The sequence below is a fragment of the Pleurodeles waltl genome, chromosome 1_2 (genome assembly GCF_031143425.1).
Source record: "Pleurodeles waltl isolate 20211129_DDA chromosome 1_2, aPleWal1.hap1.20221129, whole genome shotgun sequence".
NCBI lineage: Eukaryota > Metazoa > Chordata > Amphibia > Caudata > Salamandridae > Pleurodeles > Pleurodeles waltl.
The window spans coordinates 988,899,113-988,917,139 of NC_090437.1; the positions used below are offsets into that span (position 1 = coordinate 988,899,113).

Consider the following 18,027-nt stretch of genomic DNA (forward strand, 5'->3'; position numbering starts at 1 on the left):
TGTTAGAAGTGACTATACCTGTTCTGGCAAAAAGTAATTACATTTCAATGTAATATGATACTTGGTAGTACTTGTCTTGCTCTTTAACTGGCAACCTTCAAACAACACTTTTTAAATTTACATTGCAGGAGAGAAAATGCAGCTGTGTGGAAAGTAATATTTGGCATCAACAATCTGGATCACCCCTCCGACTTCATGCAGACTCGTTTGGTGAAGAGGGTTATCCTACATCCCCGTTACAACCGGGCAGTGGTTGACTATGACATAAGCATAGTAGAGCTAAAAGAAAATATAAATGAGACAAGCTACGTCCGGCCAGTGTGTTTACCTGGAAATGAACAGCTGGTTGAACCAGATACCTACTGCTACATAACAGGCTGGGGACACATGGGCAGCAAAAGTAAGCAGAATTACTGAATGTGCTTTGAAAACATCTGATTATGTGATATTTAATGAATAATTGTCAGTGACAGTAAAGCACCTGACTTCGTTCATCTTTTCAAAGTGATGGGGATGATATCCTTAGGGTTAGTAGAGAAATGTCTAACACTTTGCCTTTGAGGCAACATGCATATTTGAAGAGTTTTCTGACCTGGTAGATCAGAAATGACCAACAGACTCTCATGCTGCCATAAAGGAAATACATCCTCTCCTTATGCTATCGGTGTCATCAGTACAGGTTGTACAGTCAACTTCCATCTTTGACAGCATTGTACAGTACACGCAGCAGTAGATGCATGTTTTCATATGACCCGGATCATCTCAAGACAAGTGACAGCTAATATTGATCATTGTATGTACAGACCATATTTTGCAATTCGGTAATCTATTTACAGAATTGCATAATAGGTTTGTGAGTCGCAATTAGGAAGTGGTGTTCCTGTCCTAATTGTGAGTCGCAGTGTGATGTAGGGTTGTTTTGTGACCATGAATGCGGTCACAAAACAATCACAGTTAGCACCAATTTCAAATTGGTGTTAACCCATTCGCAAACAGGACGGGGTTCCCATGGAACCCCATCCCCTTTGTGAATGGTAGCGTATATATTTTTTTCAGAGCAGGCAGTGGTCCCACAGACCACTGCCTGCTCTGAAAAAATTCAAAAAAAACTTTTCATTTTTGTTTTTGAAATGCATCCCGTTTTCCTTTGAGGATTTAAAAAAAATTGTTTATTTAAAAGCAGTCACAGACATGGTGGTCTGCTGTCCCCAGCAGGCCACCATCCCTGTGAGTTCAAGCATTTCCAATGGGGGTCGCAAATTGCGACCTACCTCCTGAATATTAATGAGGTAGGTCATTTGCGACCAAATTGGGAATCACAAACAGTGTGAAGTACACTGTTGTACGTATGGTTTTGCAACTCGCAATTTGCGACTTGCAAATGAGTCGCAAATTGCAAGTCACAAAACTCTGGTCGTACATCTGGCCCATAGTCTCTGATCATTTACTACTGCCAGTTACACTCCAACATGAGTCAGCAATATGACATTTCTTGCTTGCTTCCAGATTAGCTCCAAAGATTCCCACTGGGATTCTTCTGTGTAATCTAAACATGTAAATCTGAGCACTAAACTCAGACTGGGAACGTAAATTTAAGGCTTGTCCATGACCAACAAAAGGCCTTCAGCCATTTATTCAGTCATCCTTTAACTCCAAAATCTCTCACATGCCCTATTGTGAAAAAGTAGAGCGTCTCTGGCAGTCCAAAGTAAATTTCTCTTCTGCTTAGAAAGGTATATTTGAGAGAACAATCTCTTAAATGTTAGGCCTTTTGAGCATAGTTCACGTTTAAACCCACCTTACTTTACCATGCTTTTATATTCTTTATCAGCCATTTATTTTATTTTCAGATACCACATTAGGTTTTTTGAACGCAACATATCTGTGCACTGCATCCAACTGGGCCCTAATTTGTACAGGCTATGCCATTCTTTTTCCTGACCCCATCATACTTATTTGAGGTGCCAGACACTAAAAGGAAATGATGCCATCTGAATAGGTATATACACTCAGCAGCAACTATTCAGTGTGATGCCAGGGAAATACCATCAGTGTGATAAGACTGTGCCACATTTTGCACATTGTTTCACTGAATTTGCCAAATGACCTAATGTAAAAAGATGGATTATTATTTGCGGTGAGCTGATGGCACTATCTAATCATGGCGAATAGCAAAGTCCCTAAATTAACCTGAACTCAACCCCCTTGTAACAAAGCCACAGAACAGACAAACTTGAAATAGGGCATTGTGTAAAGAATGTATGCAATACCAAAACAATAATTAAGAATATACACCAACCAATATAAATCTCAACCTGAAGTAGATTAATAGAGTAAAATGAAATATACAAAATTACTTGATGAATGTTTAACGTTTTAAGTAAATATAGCTCCAAAACCCACTAAGTTCCAATGATAGCCTATGGAGCAGCAGACCAAGACCCAAGGTCCGATTTGAGGCGGACTGCAAGGTATTGCAGGTAGGGTACCCCAAGCTGGTTTGTCCTGTTCAAACTTTTTACATTCTGGCTTAGGCCCATATTTATACTTTTTTTGCTCCCCATTTGCGTCATTTCTGACATAAAAGCAGCGCAAACTTACAAAATACAATTGTATTTTGTAAGTTTGCGCCGCTTTTGCGTCAATAAATTACGCCAATGCAGTGCAAAAAAGTACAAATATGGGCCTTAGTCTCTTTTATGGAGCTCAAAATACTCCTGCAGGGCAAGCCTAAAGCTGTGTCCAAGGAAGGTGTATCAAAATTTACACCTTTGCTGAGTGATGGTGTTGAAGGCACAAAACATTTCTAAGTCCCACATTCTCATGGTTTCTGAACAGCTCCTCTGTGTCACTTCTAAGGCTCCTTGGAGCTCAGGGACAGCACTTAGGGAGCAAGTTCAGTCCTTCGGGGCTCCTCTCAGGATAAAGCAAGTAGGGTGCAGTTCTCTTCTGACCTTCTGCAGGTCCAGAAAGTATTCTGAGGAGGGTTCCTTGGGGTCCCACTTTTATGGCTGGCGCTAACCAGTGGATAGGAACAACACCTTGACACTACCTAGCCAGTTTCCAGGGGCAATTCTATCCTCTTTTTCAGCATTTACTGTTTTCCCCACTGCAACCAATCCCACAGTGCCCTTCACTTTTAAAACCCAAAGATGGAGAAACCCTTTTTCTCTTGTGCAGGGCTCGTGTCCTTTCAGAGCTGCTGTGGCCAGGGAAATGAGCAGTCCCCTCTCCTGGGATCACTCCTAACCAGTTCTGGATTAGCTTCTGTCCTTCTAGGTTTGGTGCCAGCCTGGCTGGGGGACAACAGATTACCTTCTTCAGGTCTCACCTTACATGTGCTTGTTAAACAGCAGGCCTCTTTTACAAGTTAATACGGTTCTTTGGTTCACCCTAGGTGGTCTTACTGCAAGGGGAAGAACAACACATCCCCACACCCAGGCTAATGTTCCTGCTCTATGAGCAGTTTTCATACCTTAGTAAGGCTAAGTACTGTCTGGGCAGCTGTTGAAGAGCTAATGCAAATTAGCTTCCAGGAGCTTCAGGCAGGAAAAAGGTAACTTTTTTCTAAATATTTATTAAAAATCTAACTTTACTGGTGAATTGGATTTTAAAAAAATAATCTTTGAATTAGCCTGTTCCTGTCAAAAGTTGCAGATTAAAGTTTACATCTGTGCTTTGTAATTTAGTAATGTAGAGCTACAGACCTGCTAGTGAAAATAGATTTTGGGGGCTAGTCACTGAAGCAACAACTTTAATTTCGTACATGCTCCACTTTTAAATATCAGACACCCTAACTTGTGGGAAACAAGATGGAATTTAGGAGTGATGTATTAATATTTAAAAGCAGGGTTTTATGCCTGTCAAAAAGGGTTATTTTGACAGCAGATTTTTAGGCTGCTGCAGTCAGGCTACACATTTTAGGTATTACATCTGTGCTTTGAAATTTAGTAATGTATAGCTACAGACCTGCTAGTGAAAATAGATTTTGGGGGCTAGTCACTGAAGCAACAACTTTAATTTTGTACATGCTCCACTTTTAAATATCAGACACCCTACTTGTGGGAAACAAGATGGATTTAGGAGTGATGTATTAATATTTAAAAGCAGGGTTTCATGCCTGTCAAAAAGGGTTATTTTGACAGCAGATTTTTAGGCTGCTGCAGTCAGGCTACACATTGTAGGTATGCCTGCAGATATGCTTCACAGATCCAGTGAATGGATGGCAGAATAGGTGTTGTAGTCCACAAGGGGCATGTAACCTCTAGGTATAGGTGCATTTTCTACACCATATACTAGGGACTTGTGGGCATGTTAAAAATGTCAATCAGGGATAGCCAGTTTAACCATGTTTCAAGGGAAAGCACGGACACTTAACGCCTGTTTAGCAGGGATAACATTGCACGGAGTTCTACGCCAAGAAAAAAATAGGGTCCTGCAAAAGGCATCAAACCTGAAGTGAAATAGCCGAAAATTCAGATTTCCTACACCTAACATTTCTCTACAGCAAAATACTTTACTTTCTTTTAACGTCCCATACCACATTACCATGTCCTATTTCATCATTGAATCATAATTGCTATCACCGGCTTTGTATTGGAGCATCTAGACTCATAAGATCTGCAAACTAGAAGGCTGTGGTACTGAGATCATTTTAGACCAATATGAATGCCTGGGCGCAAGCAAGAAAGAAATATATCTAGACATTTCCAGACAAAGCTGTACCCACCGGATAACATTATCAGCATTTTGTAGCAGCCTGGGCCTACTCCACACCAACCACTGCATACAGTTTGGGCTGATAGGCTGTACACCTTGCACTGTTCAAGCATCTTTAATTTGGCCTGACCCCTCCACAGCGATCTTCAGTTATTCAGACATCCTGTGTTGATTTTCTAGAACCAAACGATAGACTTCCCGATTTGAATTTGTCCAGTCCCTGACCATCTCTGAAGTCTGTCTACAGAGTCAAAACATGTCACCATGCTCAGAACTGTGCAAAAAGAAAGATACAACATAGACCCAATGTGGTGCAAACAACCCTTTCTATGTATACTATTGCAAAGAGGCAATGTTATCTGATATTTTACAAAAAATACAGCAAACATTTAAAATAATGCAAAAGCATCAGCGGTGGTTCCTTCTTTAGGGCGAAGGAGCGTCGCCCTGCCTGCTGTGGGTGCAGCAGTAAACCTAAATAAATAATAAAATGGTCTCATTACCATTTTATTATGATGTGTGTGCCACCGGCGAGTCGGGGGAGGGGGTGATTCTCTGAATTGATTAGCAGAGCAGCAGCAGGGATGACACTCAGTGTGGAGTGCACATGTCGGATTGGCCAGTTGTCTTGCGACTGCCAGCCCGATATGCGCACTTCTGCCCGCACCCAGTGCTTAATTTGTGGTTGTTGTTTCCGGTGCTGAGCACCGGCACTTATTTTTGAGGGACGGGACTTATTCGTATGTCTCAAGCATTTGCTGCGAGCAAGAGACACATATAGGAAAGACGGGTGAAGGGAGAAACGAAAAAGCGTCACAAAGAGAGAAAGTAAAAAGCTGCAAGAGTGAGCTGAAGGGGCGGTGTGTGGCTTTCTATGGATCGAAGAGGCCCGAGATGGCTTCAGGATTACGCCGCCTCAGTATTCATTGTTCACACATTTAATTGCAGCAGCCGCATGTTTAAGAGGAGGGCTTTGGGCACCGGCACCTCTGTATTTACAAATTAAGCACTGTCCGCACCTATTCAGCAGCTGTGTTAAACAGGCCCCCCAGTCTCAAAAGAAGTGCTGGGTTAGTCTGCTCCATCCAATCCTGATGCTTCTCTCATGCCGAAAACAGCATGAGAGCAGCTTCAGAATTGGTTAGGTTCGCATTGGAGTGGAGCAGAACACCAGACAGCAGCCTCTGAGCCTAGGTAGAATTTCAGTGGTCCACTGTACAGCCACAGAGGTGTCATCGGGTACCAGACTGAGCTCCTGCCAGCTGCACAACCATCTCATCCACACTCTGGAGCTGGTGGTCATTGGATGAGTAGGCTACACGCAGAAACTGTCAAACATGAAGCAAGCCATCTTTTACTAAAACAGCTCAAAGTAAAGCAATGCAGTAACCAATAAAAGCGTTCAAATATGTCTTCAGAATGGCATGCTTCTTGCATCATGCTTTTCAGGTAGAATGCATTGAGCCCACTTTCCAGGAAAACAAACCGTGGGTGTCTTATTCTCTCCAATTAGCCGCACTCCGACTGAGAACTTGTTTAGATGATGTACCTTACATTTATCATAATCATATTTTTAACGTTTTTGAACAGGTTTTGCTGTACGGCAGGTCTCCCATGTCTCATAACATATACTCCCTCTTTTCACTTGCTGGTTGCCCTATGGGCTCACCTATCGCATGCAGGCAGCTAGAGGTGTTACAGAATACACAACTTAACGAGAAGTCATTTCCGTCACTGTTTGTGCTGGGAAAAATTAAACATGAAAAAAAGAATTGCGCTGATTCTCCATGAGCTGTACTCACTGCAGGTGACATGTTCTCCAGCATGCCAGTGCTCCCCACAGACAGCTCAGCTGACTCTGCACCATCGGCGCAGGCCCCATCAACAGCAAGCTTCGTTGACTTTAGTTTGGCTGTTTTGGCTACTAGTAGGGCCTTCACCAAAAGAAGCTTGGCTGTCTCTATCTCTGAGGTCCCATGGGTACTCACGAGTATATGCACAAGCGTGCAGACACACTCGGACATTCACAGAAAAGCACAGGTGAAGTGCATGCAGAAAGTGAATTCATGAATTGCACCATGGATGCATACTGTAGATGCACTGCATACTATGAAGCAACCCACCAGGCACAGTGTACTTTGCAATCAATTGGCTGATATTGCGTTGGGAGTGGGTGGGAGTGGGCAGGCTACTATCTCTTTTGTGGATCATTGCCATGCGGCTGAGCATGGTCTTACGATGTTCATGCAGCAGAATGTTTAATTTTTTTCATATACTGTGATCTCAATGGGAAGGTATTGGAGAGTTTTACACGATCACCAGTTACATTACACAAGGTCACATTCATTTTTTTAGCTACAGTGAGAATATGATTTGCCCAGAATCACAGGATAGGCAGCTGGTGCCAAGACTCAAACCTCTGCCCTTTACGCCACAGTCATCAGAGCAGGTGTGTGTCTGTGGCACTAGATGGAACACTGCGCTGGACAGACCACTTAAAATGCATGCACAAAACAGGGACCCTGGAAGGCAGCTTTTCCTGTAACCAGCTGTGAAAGTGATGGGGAGGGTCTCCAAGCTACCTCCCTTAAGGAACATGGGCAGACAACCTGCGTGACGCAGTGTGCTGTCACACGGTGAAATGCAGTGACTACAGGGGCACAACCAACATTCGTTATCTCTCTAGTCTGAAGCCGGAATGGACAGTGGGCACCCTACTAAAGCCTGAGGCATCTTGAATAGTGATGAAATTTAGTTTCAGTGTACTGTACAATTTTCATACTGCAGTAACTGTTGAACATATTCAATGCACTGAAAGATGGGGCAGTTTTTAATGTGTTCAAATATTTCACGTTCAAAATTGCGGTATTAACCACCTTCCTTTCTTAAATTTGTTTTCAAATGCACCATTTGCCACAGTTTTCATAAAAAAATTCTCTGGGGGAGAGCCCCCAAACACCCTTTCTGTTGGTCATGGTTGCACACATCGCACGCCCGCGACGTAACACTCATACCTACATTTTACTCCCCACCACTTTCAAATGTCACTAGCCGCTACTGAAATGTGTGGCTTTCTTGTAATTTCTGGCATGCTCTGCCATTTGGAGCAGGCCTGCTCAGAAAAGAATTTCATATAACGTTGGATGGCGAGGACTGGGTGGAGGTGAAGCAGAGCCCTAGGGTGGTTGTGATACTGACCAGGTTCAGGCTGCATAGGGCATTCTATTCCAGGTGGTCCTGTGCAAGATGGGTTGGACCAATACCTTGCTGGTGTGGGCGTGTCGGCATTTCTTACCATATTTTATGGGGCTGTCTCATGATGCAGAGCTTTTGGCGGACGGTCTTAGGGGTGGCAAGCCAAGTGCTTGGAAACGAAGTCCCCTTGGATCCCACGTTGCTCCTCCTAAATATAGTGGGGGAGGACACCTGGCTGAAGTATCAGAGACTATGGCTGGCACTGACAGCAGTGGTGGCCAAACGCAATATATCACGTGGGGAGTAGGGACACCACCCAGTGTAAAAAAATGTAAGTCAGATCTAGACTGGTATCGAGGAGCAGAAAGAGTAATCTATCAAAGTAGGGGATGCCCTAAAAAGTGGGACAAAATGTGGGGAGGGTGGGTCACATGCAGGAGGGATGAATGATCAGTTGGGTGGAAACACAGGGGAGGAATGGGGCATTTAAGGCTCAATCCATTATAGCACCTTCTTAGTGTGACTTTTAACAGTAATGTTGCACCCTCGTCGGGCTGGTACTTACTGTAAATTGGTTTTGAGAACGAGATGTATGATGAATCAATTGCTGTGAATTGTTATACAGAGTAATAGCTGTTCCATGTTGACTAATTCTGGGTATTCCGGTGACTTCGATTCATGTTTTCTGCAACGTTGGTACAACACTGCAGTTACTCTTTCGAAAACACAGCAAATTCATGAACTGACATTTGCTGCGTGCAGACATAGCCCTTGTGTGTTAACCATTTCAGTGGATGTACCCAGCGGCACAGTCCTTTTGATATGTTACATTTTCCACGGCTTACATGCATGCATTGTGAATAAATATGCAATAAAAAAATTATTTGTAGGAGTAAGTCATTGAAAATTATGCATGGAAAAGGTAACATACCATCTGTGGTTATCATTGTGCTTGCAGCAAATGTCAGTGAATGAGTTCATCATGTTTTGGAAAGGGCAACTGCAGACTTGTACGTTAGGACATAGCAAGGATGCCATGGGCCTGGTGCAGACTTGGAACATTGGCCCTTTAACTGAGGTTGGGATAGTAAAATACATAAATTTACATTTTTCGATGGGCTCCTCAGGACTCTGGGTCCAGTGCCACTGCACCTGCTCCCAGCGGTGGCCACTGCAAATCTCAAGGGGAAGGGCGCTGTTGGCCACCTCACACTCCATCTCTGATGGTATCCCAGCATTCTCTTAGAGTCCAGCACAGGCTCCCCCATGCAATCCTGGCACTGCTCTCATGCGATATGTAGCATGAGCTCAGTGCCAAGATTGGTCTGAGTGGCTTGGTCTGCCGCTCAGACACTGCGTTGGAGTCTGTGCAGTTTCTCCACCCCGGCTGTGTAACACAGTCAGGGTTGGAGAAACCTAAGTGCGCATGTCAGTTTGTCAGCCTTAAGACGGCTGGCCAAACTAACATGCACCCTTAATGTACTGACTCCACTCCCGCTCCTTCCCCCTCCTATGGACCAGCTCTGCCCCTCCCTTCACATATGCGCTCAGCTGAGCCGGCAGCTGAAAAAGCAAGCATTTGAAATGCAACGGGTCTCACGTTTGCTGATGTTAGAGCTGATAGCGTTGTAAACTCCTAACCCGACTTTTCACCTATCGGCAAAAGTGTATTTATGTATGTAACCGAAAAAGTGCAATTAACTGTGTAAAGCGCTCGACTTCTGCCAAGCGAAATCGCGCTAGGAAACTAGAGAAAAAGTAGTCCACGAGCCGGACAGAAAACAGTGAGCCTCGCATGTTTTCTGTACTTGGCCGATGCGCTCGAGGAGGGCCAGCCACCGGAAAAGGCATGACGTGTGCATGCCTTCGACTAATGAAAGCAAGCGGATTTTAATAGACAAGCCCACGAACCAATAAAAAACACTGACGTGATGTCGACAGGGCTCCAAGCCCTTTTCTAATAACTAAAGCGACTCGCTGCGAAACGCATGTGCGAGCGCATGCAACGCAGGCTCGACCCTAAAAAATTGAATATTGTTTTATTTTTCAGCTGCTGGCTCTTAGCCAGAGGGGCAACGCTCCTGCGCCAGTCCAAAGGAGCTGCCCCTGCCTGCTGCACCAATGGTAGCTATGCCTCAGGTTGAGCCCTTTTTTGACCTGTAAGTGAAACCGATGATTTGCTTCCACCCTTTGGGCCCTTCATACTGGCTTTCACTCTTGTACTTCATACTTTTGGGGAAATGTACATAGACTTCCATTTGGAATTTCCTAATAGCTAATTTTTGTGATTCGCTATCTGGAAATCGCAAACAACTATGTACAGCAGTATGTTTTTCATTAATATTCATGAGGTAGGTCCCAATTTGCGACCCATTGGGAATAGCTAAAACACAGGGATGGTGGCCTGCTTGGGACACCATATCTGTGTTTGCTTTTTAAATAAAGCAAAGTTTTTTTTTAATGCAGCCCGTTTTCCCTATAGGAAAACGGGATGCATTTTTGAAAAACTGAAACGTTTTCATTTAATTCTTTAAGAGCAGGCAGTGGCCCCCGTGGCACGCCCCTTCCTAATACCGAATCAATAACCCCTTTTGCGATTCATTAATAGGTTACTGAATTGCAAAATAGGTTTGGTATGTAGTAAAAATAATTTTTCTGATCGCAAAGAGCCCAATTCTGCGAATTGGGCTGTTTGTGACCTGAAAAAATCTATGTATATCTGGCCCTATTTTCCTGGACGCAACTCCACCCTCTGCAATGACTAATAAGGTATTTTGCTAGCTGCAGGCCCTTAGGGGATGTGCTCTGTTATGTGCCAGTGCACCTTGAATAAACCAGGGGCTTGATCATCCTGTGAGTACACGACCTGGCTTTTTGAGTGCTTTTCCAACCCCTACAAGAATTCCCCTAGATGTTTTTCTCTGTGATTCTGGCTGACTTTGAAAGCGCAGCGCAGGATTTGTTATGGGTAATTATCCTGAAATGCCCATTGTGCTTTTCTCAATTCTGATTGATTCTGGTGTGAGGCGTCATCTTTGGTGCTTTTCAGATGTTCACTGCATGCCATATTAGTTTTTTCTAGCCTCCAGATTTCTACTTACTCACTAGGAGCTTTGCAGATGCCTTCTAACGCTTCGCAAACTTTACATCAGGAGTCTTTCTGACCTATGGTTTTTAGGACTCATATGGCCTTGTGTGTTTTACATCTCATAGCCCCGTTTGTGCGTAAGTGAGACTATTGCTTCCCTCAAGAGCATTCTGGGGTTTGTCCAAGGATAGGAATAGGTATCCTCTCCTTTCTACAGTCCTAGATATGCTGCCGTGTTGTCACAATAATGGATGAGTTTCGGCTCTACAGAGGTTTGTCATGGAAAAGGCAGTAGCATGAGTCCATTGGGGTAATTTCCTGGAAGGGTAGTCTGCATGGCTTTGTACCTTGTATGGCTTTTTCAGAATACATTGAATTTGCCATTACTTGATTAGAAATGTTCTTTTTCCACAAAGAAGTAATCCTAATATGGGGACTGAACACCCTAAAGGCATGAAGGTGGTAATAAACACAAACTTGCTTCCTGCATGAGCCCCTGTGGCCTATGACATAATGCTTCTTCCTCGCAGCAGCACTTGTTGCTACTAATAAAGCTGACACTATTGTGTCTCTCTACTCGTTCATCAATTACCAGCTGCCTTCCCTTCACCAGCTGGGACAGCAGTGACCGAGATCACGTTTTATTAGCCTAGAAATGAAAACATGTACAGTTTAAAATGTGGTGGATATTGTGTGCCTTCCTTTCGTATTTCCCAGTACAGTGCACCACCAGCATTGTAATGAAACGAGCGAGCGCTGTGAAAATTAAGGGGCATATTTATACTCCGTTTGCGCCGGATTTGAGTCGTTTTTTTTTACACAAATTCGACGCAAAACTAACTCCATATTTATACTCTGGCGTTAAACGCATCTAGCGCCAAAGTCCATGGAGTTTGCGTCACTTTTTTGCGTGAACACCTACTTTGCGTTAATGATATGCGAGGTAGGCGTTCCCGTCTAAAAAATGGACTCCGAGGCATGTGCGCCGTATTTACACTCCCGGGCAAAAATCACGCCCGGGAGTGGGGGGGGTAAAAAAAAATGACGTCCAGCCGCTTTTGCATCGTTTTTTAGCACCTGGTCAGGGCAGGCGTTAAGGGACCTGTGGGCTCGGAAGGAGCCCAGGGGTGCCCTCCCATGCCCCCAGGGACACCCCCTGTCACCCTTGCCCACCCCAGGAGGACGCCTAAGGATGGAGGGACCCATCCCAGGGAACATAAGGTAAGTTCAGGTAAGTAATATTTTCTTTTTTTTTTTGTGGCATAGGGGGGCCTGATTTGTGCTCCCCTACATGCCACTATGCCCAATGTCCATGCCCAGGGGACATAAGTCCCCTGGGCATGGCCATTGGGCAAGGGGGCATGACTCCTGTCTTTGCTAAGACAGGAGTCATTTCAATGGGGGTTGGGAGTAAAAAAAAATGGCGCAAATCGGGTTGAGGCGAAAATTTTGCCTCAGCCTGACTTGCCCCATTTTTTGGCGCCCAAGCTCCATTTTCCCCTACGCCGGCGCTGCCTGGTGTACGTCATTTTTTTTCACGCACACCAGGCAGCTCCGCCGGCTAACGTCATTGAATAAATACGGTGCCCGCATGGTGCTTCAGAATGGCGTTAGCCGTCGCAAAATTTTTTGACGCAAAACTGCGTTAGCGCAGTTTTGCGTCAAAAAAGTATAAATATGGCCCTAAATTCTTTTTTTGACTGACCAATTAGAGCAAATTTTGTTTTTGCACCAGTCAAGAGTTTAGGGCCCTTATTTATACTTTTTTAGCGCCGCATTTGCGTCATTTGTTGACGCAAAAACGGCGCAAACTTGCAAAATATAATTGTAATGTGTAAGTTTGCGTCAAAAAATTACGCAAATGCAGCGCTAAAAAAGTATAAATGTGGGCCCAGGTGTCTGAACAGCAGTGCCCCGGCACCAGTGCATTCTATGCAATACAACCATTAGTTTTTATGCATATTCCAAAGAAAACATGTTTATATGACCCCTATTTATACTTTTTTAGCACCACATTTGTGCTGCTTCTTGGCGCAAAGGCGGCGCAAACTTACAAAAGACAAATGTATTTTGTAAGTTTGCACCACTTTTGCGTTACAAAATGACGCAAATGCGGTGCTAAAAAAGTATAAATATGGGCCTATATTGCTTTTTAAAGTAGTCCGTGCTTCCATGATTCACTGTCTCACAACTAGTTGTTTGGAAGAAGCATGTGATGAGGTGTGCTGTTTTTCGTTTCAGTGCCCTTTAAGCTTCAGGAAGGAGAAGTCCGCATTATCTCGCTCGAGCAATGCCAGTCCTACTTTGACATGAAAACCATCACATCCAGAATGTTGTGCGCAGGCTACGAGTCAGGAACCGTGGACTCCTGCATGGTAAGGGGATATTTTTTAATTCCAGTGAAACACTGGAGTGCTTTGGATCTGTACGTGGGTAACTGCGTGTTACTTATGTAGAAAGGTTTCATAGTGTTCACTTCCAGCCTCGTAATGCAATTACTTTTGAAGTACACATGTTTTGGTCAGTATCACATTTTCCAAGGCTCACTGGACCAGTGGGGCTCGTGGTCATCGTTTGTGCCAGTGCTCACTTTTGCAGGGTGTGATGAGCATTTACCAGGCCAAAAGGCCCATCAAGACAGCACAAGCACTAAGGGCCAGATGTAGCAAAATAACATTTTGTGACTTGCAAATAGCGAGTCATAGCGACTCGCAATTTCCAACTCGCAAAATGTTATGCAGAAAGGTGTCTCAGACACCTTCTGCGACTCGCTATGGGGTCGCAAAGACACACCTCATGAATATTAATGAGGTGGGTCGCACTTTGCGACCCCATAGCGAGTCCATGCACTCACAGGGATAGTGGCCTGCTGGAGACAGCAGACCACCATGTCTGTGACTGCTTTTTTAATAAAGCAGTTTTTTTTCTTCTTTTTGCAGACCGTTTTCCTTAAAGGAAAACGAGCTGCAAAAAGAAAAAATTCCGAAACCGTTTGGTTTCGGTTTTTTCAGAGTAGGCAGTGGTCCATAGGACCACTGCCTGCTCTGAAAAAATATTTTTATTGGCATTCACAAAGGGGAAGGGGTCCCATGGGGACCCCTTCACTTTTGCGAATGAGTTACCATCCACTTCAAGTGGATGGTAACTGCGAGTTGGTTTGCGACCGCATTCGCGGTCCCAAAGCAACTCAGCATGACGATGCGGTCGCAAATAGGAAGGGAACACCCTTTCCTATTTGCGAGTCGCAGCCTCAAATTGCGAGTCGGTACCGACTCGCAATTTGCTGTTGTGCATCGCGTTTGGCCTTTTGCACCTCGCAAACTGCGTTTTTCGCAGTTTGCGAGGCGCAAAAGGCTTCCTACATCTGGCCCTAAGCATTGTACAGGCAGCTGACAGACCACCAATGAAACAGGAAGCAGTGGGGCATCTGCTCTACAGTATTTATGGGCACGTGTCTCCCCTCCGCCCTTGGCCCGTGTGCGAGGTCTAAAAGTTAACTCTGAGGCTGGCTGATTTCGGACCCTTAATCAGAGGCATGGGTACAGTCCCCCAGTCTACCTTGGAAGAGGAATATGCCACTATCCCTTCCCGACGGTTGGGTACTGTCTGTAACCGCACGTCCCCCATCTACTCATGAGAGGTTTGTCCAGGGTGCCTTAGAACCTCTGTATTGTATTGAAGTGGGTGCTGTTCGGGATGCAGTACATGTGTGCCACCTCTAGGTGGTGCATGCCACCTTTCACAGGAAGCTATATGCCCATACACCCGAGTCTGTAATACGCACACAGGCAAAGTAATTGCTTCATTTCCGTGGAGCTATGCACCTCTGCAAAGGAGTGAAAGCCCACTCTTAGTTGCATAGGCACTAACTCAGTAACAGAGACATAGGTATTACCCTTCGGGTGCACATCTGCAGCTATGCAGTAATACCAGGCACCCTAATGCCCACAGAAGCGGGTTCAAGCTTCTGTTCATCTATTGTTCAGTCAGGGTCCTTATGATGAGAAGCATTATTTTGTTATCTAAAACTTCATCTGTGTATAAGGTGACTTAAGTGGGGGCTAATTTCTTAAGGCAAACCTGGTGTGGTGCTTTCAGCATGCTTTACTTCTGAAAAAAATAGGTGATCCCAATGCATATAGGCGTTGGGATCACAGTGGCCACATTGTCAGTCGTGATTCGCAAGCAAATGTGTGTGTAACTGAGTATTGCAATCAACAAAAAAGTGTATAACTTTGTTGAGAACAAATAATTCAAAGATAAACACCTGATCCGGACAGAATTAGCCATTCACGAGCTTTAAGTGGTCCATTGCCAGCCACTTGCTCATTGCTGTGTGAAGGAAGGGCCGAATTCTGCAGCCATCTCTGTACACAACAGTTCTGCAGTGCCAACAGTTCAAATCTCCTGTAGTAAGCAGACCTCTGTAATAAAACAGGTCTGCTTCCTACTGCTTCACAAATTGCAAAATGAGGACACAGGGGAGCTCATGGAGATTAATGAGATGGCCCTTTTTTTTTACTGCTCAGTGTGAACTCCAGTTGACCAATGCTACATAAAGAACCTACAAAGTATAAATGCAGTCATTATTTACTATATAAATCAGAATTTTCATTTCCCTCTCAGTATCTTTATAGGTAAAAGAAAAAGCAAATATTCATCAGTTTGATTATCTGGAGTTAGCAATATGGTTCACTCAGTTGAGAGCTCGCCGGTGACACTGGAGGGGGGGTAGATTTACTCATGCAGTGCAGTGTAGCAACAAGAGTCGCTGCACTGCACTGCATGAGAGAGAGGGCAGTGCAGCACCATATCTACTAGGCTCTCTCCTATACTCTGTACAAACAGGCTGCCTAGTGCCACACTCACACATCTTTGAACCAGAGTGCAAAGACGCATGCATAATGTTTAACATAAGTTTATACTGGAAGGCTATTCTTCCATGACAAAATACTATGCCAAAAGAATATTTAAAGCTTTCTTGTATTATGTAGCACATACGCAGAGTTGGGAAAAGGCAGAGATATAAAAAAAAAAATCCCTTTTAATACTTGCATCAAAGAGGCATTATTTTTTGGTGCAAAGCCCGGTCTACCATTATTAGTAGATAGGACTTTGCATCGAAAAACATGGGTGGTTCTATGAAAACACCCACATATCACCCCATTGAACGCCCCTTGACACATAGTAATGCAAAGCAGCATTGAGCACCTTTTTGCATTACTTTCAAGCAACTTTCCAGAGCATAACATAATAAACCCCAATTAAACATTTTGCAGTTGCATTCTTCACTTTTGTGATGCAAATCTAGTACACAGTGTTAGTACATTTTCCCCTATAGATCAGTTCCGCTTATCCCTAGTGGGTTTGTGGATTGTTCTAGAGTGTTTTGTTCCGTTTCATGTCTTTCTGCCAATCAGCAGCAGTGCCACTTTTTTTCCCCTGAAACCCTAAACCTCTGACTAACGGTTTCCTTCTGCCAAAGGAGTGTTCACACCAAACTCTGGTCTTCTTAGGAAGATAAACTTCATAACATTTCTGTGGAGCTGATGGTGGGTTCCTTGTGATCCAGTATATCATACAGCAGTGGTTCCCAACCTGTGATCCGGGGACTGCTAGGTGTCCTCAAAGTCTCTTCAGGGGGTCCACGACTGCTTAGGAAATAAAATAATATTAACAGATTAGGTCCCCAGCATTAAGTAATAACTCAATGGGGGGTCCCCGGATTCCAATAATCATACAGTGGGGGTCCCTGGGTTCCAATAATGATAATGTGGGGGTCCACAGAAGTGAAAAGGTTGGGAACCACTGTCATACAGCAGCTCGGTCATCTAAGGGCCTCTGGGTAATAGTCTTGTCCCATCTGATGCACTAGTTCTGGAATTTCTTTTCCATCAGCAGGAATTAGTGGAAGCAATCAACATTTGGAGAAATCCAACATGAGGCCAAAGTTGTCTTCCAGGCATTACAGTGATGACAGCAATCATTATTGTTACAGGCTGATTTTCAACACAATATAGTGACCTTCTGCAATCCTGTTAGATAGACCTATTTACAAAAAGGTTAATCACTGAGTTCCCAGTGTTTTAGAGTTGCAAGCAGGGTCTGGGTTGTATTTTCTTCTTTCTTCCACTTGTAATAGTTTGATGTTGGCTCTCCTTCTGGAAGCATTGGTGGTATCAGTGGCTTGGTCTGTCCAAACCATCTACAGTTTCCTCTTTTGCGTTGAATTGTGATAGACTAGGGCAGGGCTTCCCATCTTTGCATGCAGGCTGCCTTGCCCATCACTGAATTAACTATTTCATTGGATCCCGGTAGCTCCCCAACCTTATTCTAAAGTTTGTCATATGTATCAGTGACTCTTGGCCACCAGGTACCAGAGGGACTTTCAATTTAAATCAGTCCAAATGGTTCAGCTTTACTGTGGGTATAATTTGGAGCATTTTTAGAGTTCACAAATACCTTTTATGTTTCATTAGATTCAGAAATTCTCATCAACTCTTCTCCTTAACAGCCATTTATGAAAGAGAAAAGGTGTTTCTCCAGCTCGGGGTTCTCGCCACTGGCTGCCAGTAAAATATGGCATCTGCACTAAGATGGGTGCCCTGAGGCCATTAAATGTCTTCTATTTACTCACCCAAAAGTCCCTCAATGTAATTATGTGTTAGAAATCTAAGGTCTCCAGGCAGAATGCTGGTAACAATTGAACACAAGCAAAGTTCCTGGGGGCCTTTCGTCATCAGGCTACTTTGGAAATGAGCTAATCACAGACTTCCACAAGGGGAATGGAAATAATGACATCCATTTCCCAGGCGGAATACTACCTGCCATATTTAGAGATCTCCGTCTGCCTGGGAGAGCTCTATTACTTTAGAGGAGCCATCACAACTGTGGCTTCTGGGAAGGCCTTCAGAGTTTGCAGGTGGCCTCCCCAAATACCTTAGAAGACATTGGGGCTGTATTAAGTAGTTGTGTACATCATTCAACCAACAATGCAGATCATCCTTCTCTGTTGAGCAGGTTAT

At 44.1% G+C, this 18,027-nt stretch overlaps 1 protein-coding gene across 4 annotated transcripts in view; it reads left to right on the plus strand.

Moving 5' to 3' along the window:
• CORIN (corin, serine peptidase) overlaps positions 1-18,027 on the plus strand; it is a 1,512,429-nt gene that overhangs the window by 1,447,421 nt on the left and 46,981 nt on the right. For all 4 annotated transcript variants that reach the window (XM_069201641.1, XM_069201646.1, XM_069201651.1 and 1 more), the window contains exons 20-21: positions 129-400; positions 13,244-13,377. In XM_069201641.1, coding sequence (XP_069057742.1) covers positions 129-400; positions 13,244-13,377 — 406 coding nt within the window. The remainder of the gene's footprint in view (positions 1-128; positions 401-13,243; positions 13,378-18,027) is intronic.